The sequence below is a fragment of the Mycetomoellerius zeteki genome, unplaced genomic scaffold (genome assembly GCF_001594055.1).
Source record: "Mycetomoellerius zeteki isolate Tzet28-1 unplaced genomic scaffold, Tzet1.0 scaffold124, whole genome shotgun sequence".
Classification (NCBI taxonomy): domain Eukaryota; kingdom Metazoa; phylum Arthropoda; class Insecta; order Hymenoptera; family Formicidae; genus Mycetomoellerius; species Mycetomoellerius zeteki.
In genome coordinates this window covers 34,466-41,194 of record NW_017256169.1, presented here as the reverse complement: position 1 = coordinate 41,194, position 6,729 = coordinate 34,466, and the positions used below count along the sequence as shown (strand labels likewise).

At 35.1% G+C, this 6,729-nt stretch overlaps 1 protein-coding gene across 2 annotated transcripts; it reads right to left on the bottom strand.

The window, feature by feature from the left end:
- Window positions 1–2,161: 2,161 nt before the first annotated feature.
- On the bottom strand, window positions 2,162–6,271 carry LOC108731303 (zinc finger FYVE domain-containing protein 1). Of its 2 annotated transcripts, none has more exons than XM_018461559.1 (7): window positions 5,730–6,271; window positions 5,072–5,549; window positions 4,719–4,985; window positions 4,237–4,609; window positions 3,905–4,163; window positions 2,670–3,120; window positions 2,162–2,598 (listed from the first exon to the last, which is right to left on the bottom strand). In XM_018461559.1, exons 2-7 carry the CDS (start codon window positions 5,523–5,525, stop codon window positions 2,384–2,386), a joined length of 2,019 nt encoding a protein of 672 aa, XP_018317061.1. In that variant the 5' UTR covers window positions 5,526–5,549; window positions 5,730–6,271; the 3' UTR covers window positions 2,162–2,383. The 2 variants fall into 2 exon arrangements, with proteins under 2 accessions (XP_018317061.1, XP_018317062.1); XM_018461560.1 differs by having other exon boundaries at window positions 6,063–6,271.
- Window positions 6,272–6,729: the final 458 nt, after the last annotated feature.

Below are 6,729 nucleotides of genomic sequence, written 5' to 3'. Positions count from 1 at the left end.
AATACGAAGTAAAATTTATCGGAATCCTGTTTTCTAATTGGTTCTTCTGATTTCGTCGTACGACGAAAATCGGATGCAGTGTGCTAATGCGGGGTCTACAATAGAAGTCATAGCGGTCGTAGGGTCTTAAGTCGTAGAAAATTGACCAATCACAGTTGATTATTCTTCTCATATTCGACTGTGATTGGTCAATTTTCTACGACTGCGCGTTAAAGGTCCGTCTACAATACATAGTAAGCTTGGTTTAAGACCGGAATCAGAAATAAAAGCACTTTATATGCTTTTTTTTTTATCATTTTTTACGATTATTTAAATTACTCACCGATTACTGTCAGAAGGAAATAAAGATAGTTTTTATCCATAATTTTTACAATTGTTTTAAAGCGATCTCATTTCACTTTATCCAAATCTTGTTTTTATTTACAAAATGGCATGTAAATTTTTATTATTATAAAGTACTCTTTAATCAACTTTCATTCTGGTAAATTTTTTCATCTTTTATAATTTTGACGATATTCACTTAGAAAAAAAACCGATTTTTTTTTTTTTTGAAAGGGTGTTTCATTTTTTAAAAGTGCAATTGAACATGTATAAAAGAAAGACACGTCTCTTATTTTTGTCTGGAGAACGTATTAAAAACTTATCAAAATCGGAGGACAACAGTTGGGTCTCTTTCCTTGTCAGAAGATTTCTTTCCAGGTAATAAATATTAAATACCCTGATGATGTTAGTTTTCAAATATAAATAAAATAAGCCAGCGACTTCGAGAATTCGAACTTTATTTCAAGCTGCATATCATAATACAGAACAAAATAAAAGTAACAATTCCCACATTCGAAGATGTGCTATCACGTATCCGCCGTTCCATGAATAACACATCTTCAAATGCTATACCGGTATTAACAATTGTCACAGCCACGAGAGATTTATATTTCTTGTAAACGGGTTTCTTTTTTTTCTTACAACTATCGATCGCTATTATCAGAAGAGCAACTATACATATGTATATACATATGTACAACAAACCGCTAACATGTATATAGGGACATTCTATCGTTAACATAAATCTTTAATCAGCTTACCATTAAACAATTTTTAAGCGTAATATTGATCTATATCCTTTAAAAATATAAACTTATATTAAAGGTAGCTATGTTTTTAATACACTTCAAGAAATTACTTCCAAATAATAATGATAGTACCATAATTATAGTACAATCATAAATTTATGTACATTTATACAGAGTGTCCCAGAATATTTCGTGTGCTGGTAGAGCGGACCAAACTAAGTTGAAAAATCCTTTATCATTTTGCAATTTTCGCAATCGTTAATAGAACATTAGTTAATTACTAAAAATCGCCGAATATTGATTTTCAATAATTGTTTATTTTGTCTCTTGCTGTTTATTCTCATAGAGATTTAAGAATTTTTTCAGAATTTTTTATCAACTTTTCAGTACTGCATTTTCTTATTGGCAACTATTTTTACCAACATGAGAAAATGCGATATTAAAAACTTCTGAAAAAATTCTCCGAACTCCAGGAGAAGAAAATAATTTTTGTCACTTGCTGGTTTTTTATAAAGTTGGTAATACATCAGTAAAATATTATTGAAAACCAATATTGCGATTTTTAATAATTAATATCAGCTGAATGTGTGAAAATTAATCGCTCGGTGAGCAGATTAACTGCTTTAATACATTGAGCGCCGGTGACACACACCGTATGACATTGACTATTCTCATCGGTAGCCGGTAGACACACGGTGTGTGTCACTGCACCATAGACTTTAGCAATATATTAAAATAATTAATCAAGGTTCTCAATTGCATAAAAAATAATTTCCAAACATTGGACAGTTTCAATTCTTCGGCTCCTGCGGTATATCTATAAAAATTGGCCGGCGCTCAATGTGTTAACGTATACCCCTATTGTCTCTTTAAAATTCTTATCTCTAATATAAAATACAATATATAAATAAAACATAATTATTTATATAATGTAATATTAAAAATATGTCAGTAATAAAACTGTATTTTTTAGATATCTCATCATAAAGCTGTTACATGTTGCATGATAAAATAATTTGAATTGTTACATTATATACTGTTCGAAATAAAAAACATCAAGTTGAAAATTTTATTTAAAATTTAAGAGTTAAAATTCTAATTACATTAAAAGATTCATTTAAAAAACTACGGTTAACTGCGCGATTTGGCTATACAAATCTAAGATTTTCTACATTTATAATTAAGTCTCAGTACAATTTCTTGCAAGCATTATGTGAAATAAGTAAGTTTATTTCAAGTGTGAATATTTTCTCTCTCCAAGATTTCTGTATTTTTGGACTGCTTTTTTTATAGAGATATATGTCCAAACGATTTCAAACGCAAGCGTTGCATACCCTAACAGGATGATCCCATCCTCGGTGAGGTACAGGTTTACGATGTTGTGAACATTCCTGACACACACCACGTCCGCAAGCTCTACAGTGATGTAAAGAAAGCATGGCGGAAAATTTCCGTTCGCAGACACAACAGCTAATCACCTCCGAATCCGGTATCCAATAAGATGGCCGAACGGAATCTTTTATAAAAGCTATATAAACAAAATATATTCAGAATTTATCTGAGAATTACACGGAGTTCGTTTGTAATGTTTTTACTCACATTTGGAATAACTGAATACTGTTCCAACGGCATTAAAAGTCGACATCACGTGCTCCGTCACTTTTCGCACGCCGACATCTTCCACAGGTTCGATGGATTCATCACTGGAACAATTTATCTCTTTCTCGTAGCACGTGTCACAAACTCGAACGGGCGAACACCAGTTTCTGTTGGGCACGCATTTTGTTTTTAACGAGCATTGCGCGCAAAAACCCTCTCCACAATCGCGACAATGATGCTTGTCATCCGCTGGATTGAATGGAATTTTACACTGATAGCAGTATTTTATCTCATTGTTCGGTCGCCAATAAGACGGTGCCACTTGATCCGCAGCCCAGGCTTTCAGCGCTTTCGTCGGCTGCAGAGAGACGTTCGTCATAGCTTCAGTGATGTATGAAACGCTATCGATAACTCGTTGTGCTGTGTTTTGAGTAGCTATAGAACGATTTGACTGAAAGAGAATATGGATATTGAAAAGTCATTTCATAATGAAATAGAAATGTATAAATGAAAAAATAATCATCTTATCTTGACAGGATCTAAAATAAGCACAAATTCAAAAATTTTTCAAGTTAATTTCTATATAGAATTAATTTCTCTATTTTAACAGTATATTGTACAATATCTGAACAAATTTGCTAGATATTAAAGATTTTAAATAAAAAAGGGAGACTGTGGAACAATTCCTGCAAAGTTTGTTTACTGCGGATATATGGCAGATTTCCAAAGGTCTAAAATAAGTGAAATATTTTCTTGTAAATAGATAAAATAGCTGTAGTGTAGGATCTTTTTAATATGTTAATTCATTTGTTTAGAATAAATTTTAACTTCATCTTTCAAAAAATTTCTTTTTTAAGAGAGAGAGAGAGAGAGAGAGAGAGAGAGAGAGAGAGAGAGCCACTTTACATAATTCTAAACAAAAAATCCTATGTTACATTTTGGCCATTATATCTATTTACAATAAAATATTTCACTTTACTTCTCTCTTTCTCTCTCTCTCTAATCATCCCTACCTTTGGAAATTTGCCACCTATCCACAGTAGAGCTTTACGAATATTTTTTATTTAAAATCTTTGATATTTGTAGTTCAGATATTGTATAACATATCCCTAACATAGGAATTAATTCTAGGCACACAGTATAATTAATTAAAAAAAATCTTGAATTTATGCTTATTTTAGACCCTGTCACAGTGATCCTTAAGAACAACAAAACTTTTTACTTTCGATTCTTACCGTATTCCACACGTGAATAATCTTTTTGCGTATGGCAACATCCTCTGGATTATTACCGTACCAATACTGTCTGCTTTTGTATATTTCCCCACAGTGTGGACAGCTTATGATGTATCCTGACCAAGCATTTTTAGCGAAACTGTACCAGCTGTTCAGATTGTCCTCGAAATACCGCCTGATCACCTCAATTTCGTTTCCGTTCTTGTAACATCTTTTACATATGTATATCGAATTTTCATACTGACACTGGAATTTGCACCTATCGTAATAAACACCATTAATTCAAGGAATCGTATGATTAAAGCAGCATATAAAAAAACCCATACACCAACCTAGTATTACTACTGTGTGGCTTTCCTTCACTAAGATGTCCCATACTGTTGTTACAGCCATTATTACAACTTAGACATTTAACAGGACAAGTAAAATACTGGTCTGGGAATAGAGTATTAGAAACATTTTCTATTTCGTTAGATAGCTGATCGTTCAGATTCTTAAGTGTATTATACACTAAGTGCGGTTTTCTGGCTGAGCGAACTGTTGTATTGTTCAATTCTCTCTCAATCGCGGATCGCAGTTGTTCGTAATCCGTTGTGTCGTTTACCATTTGCAAACCGATATATTTAATAGAGTTAAAAGCGTCAATCTCGAGGCTCATCTGTGCAAATTTAGCTTTCAGAATATCTTCCGCGCTTTCAGATTCATCTGTAAAAGAAGCGATCGATACATCATATCACAATGCGAAACGATTATTAAACGTAATAAAATTCTCAGTTTGAAATTACTGTCATCCTGAGAGAGTAGCAATATGTACTGTTGATCAAAGGTATGGTGTGTTTAGTTTCGTGCAGCACTATAACACTTGGTCCAAGCGTGCCCAATGAGGTAGAAACTCCTTCTTTCTGCCCTATCGTTTGTAAAGTGGCTTTAAAATGGTGACTGTAAGTACGTGACGCAGCGCCCAAAAATGTAAACAAATCCCTGTTTAATCTTTCGGAATGGATTCCATAAACCACAATATCAGAGACCGCAAGTACCTTAAGTAACAATCTCGTTCGTTCGTTTTCACAACTAGTAATACCTATGTAAACAGAATAACACAAACTTGTTTAATCTGGTACAGACAATTAATTTTATTTAAGAATAATAACATAAAATATATTATACCTTGTAAACCTTCTGTATCCAAGCAGATGACATTGAGAATTGGATCAAATGCTACCCAGACTCCTAATGTACAACAATTTTGCTCATTGGATGTCTGAAATACTTCCTCGCCCTTGAAAAATACTTGGTTCATAGTATGGCTTTTTCCATCACCTGTATTTCCAAATATCGACACAACTTTGACTTTAATGTTATTTTCTGTACAGTTTAACTTTTTCAGAAACTCTTCTACATCAGGAACCTGCAGATTCTCCTGTCCATCGAGCAGCAAGAAACTCTTGTTGTTGTTATTATGGCACTTCAAGCAAGAGTTCATCAGGGGATCCTTCTTCATGATAAATAAGTCGGATAGCTTGTCAAAGTCATCCAGGCTGCTGTTCAGACTCTTCATGATCGCTGGATCTGTCGGTTCTACCTTCAGGATGTTTCCCCAGGGTTTCCACAATGTGCTCATGATATTTGTTGAACCCAGTCTTCCCTTGAAAACATAAATTAATCAAAACCTGAATCACTGTTAACTAGAACTATCACAGGATAACATCTTTTTGTGACGTAGGCGCATTGGCAGGCAAACACAACGGCATCAGACTATCAGACGAATATCCACGACAATCCACGACCATGCGCAACTGCGTATATAAATACGGGAGATACCTACCTCTCCTATTCTTAAACTCGACGGCGTGGTGGCTCGACGAGCGTTTAGGTGGAACCAAATTCGCACGCGAGACTCGCGGGAGAAAACCGTGACTCAGGAAAATCCACACGTGACGATCACATCATTGTATTGTATACTCACGCGAGTCACGCGTCTATCAATGGGTCGGTCTATCCAAATCCGATTAACTTAATCGTTCGATTATCAACCGTAATTGGTTAATTCTACCGAACAGCAAATGCGATTGGTCAGTTTCAGTGTAACAATCGGTCGATTAAATTAAACGGAGTTGGCGAGATCAGCCTTGATAATCAACCGCCGGTTTCTGCCAACCTGATTGAATGATCCGACTGTGGGACGAACTGTCGATTCCTCGAATAAATATAATCCTTTTGGCGAGGACGTTATACAAAATCCTTTCGATGTTGAGACTCGTCTTCAACTGAAATTTTAACGTCGCGAGGATGCATCAGGATACGTAACACGCCATGTGGTGTATAAGATGTTTGTCTGCAAATCCTTATATTGCTACAAATCTGAATTTCCGTTTCCGCCAATTTGAATCGCTTTCCGTTTACCAAAAAAGGATACGTTATTTGAGGAACATTCTAGAGCGGAATCCATAGACGGTGCTCAAGATTCGAGATGTTCTTAAGCTAGTGCATGAACCAATCAGAGAGCCGTATTAGCATCTTAAGACCTTGCTTGAGAGTGGCTGCGTTCAGCAGACTCAACAGTTTTGCAACCGTTTTATGATTATCTGCTGAGATAGGACCATTCTTTTAGATCTAAAAGTATGATCCAATTAGCGCGAAGGAAACTTCCAACGGTTGCAAAACAAACGTTCTGCTGAACGCAGCCATTGAAACTGGGGCTGCGGTCCACTTGACGCTACAAACGCTTCGAAGCATTTTTTGATTAATCAATTCGTAAAATTCTTTGTTCTGATTGGTCGGTCAAACGCTTCGAAGCGTTTGTAGTGTCAAGTGGACCGCAGCCT

Coding starts and splice junctions, on each gene's coding strand:
- LOC108731303 (XM_018461559.1), bottom strand. CDS start 5,525: ATGAGCACATTGTGGAAACCCTGGGGAAACATCCTGAAGGTAGAACCG. Junction 4,986..5,071: donor GGATACAGAAGGTTTACAAG/GTATAATATATT, acceptor CTGTTTACATAG/GTATTACTAGTTGTGAAAAC. Junction 4,164..4,236: donor CCACACAGTAGTAATACTAG/GTTGGTGTATGG, acceptor TTATTACGATAG/GTGCAAATTCCAGTGTCAGT.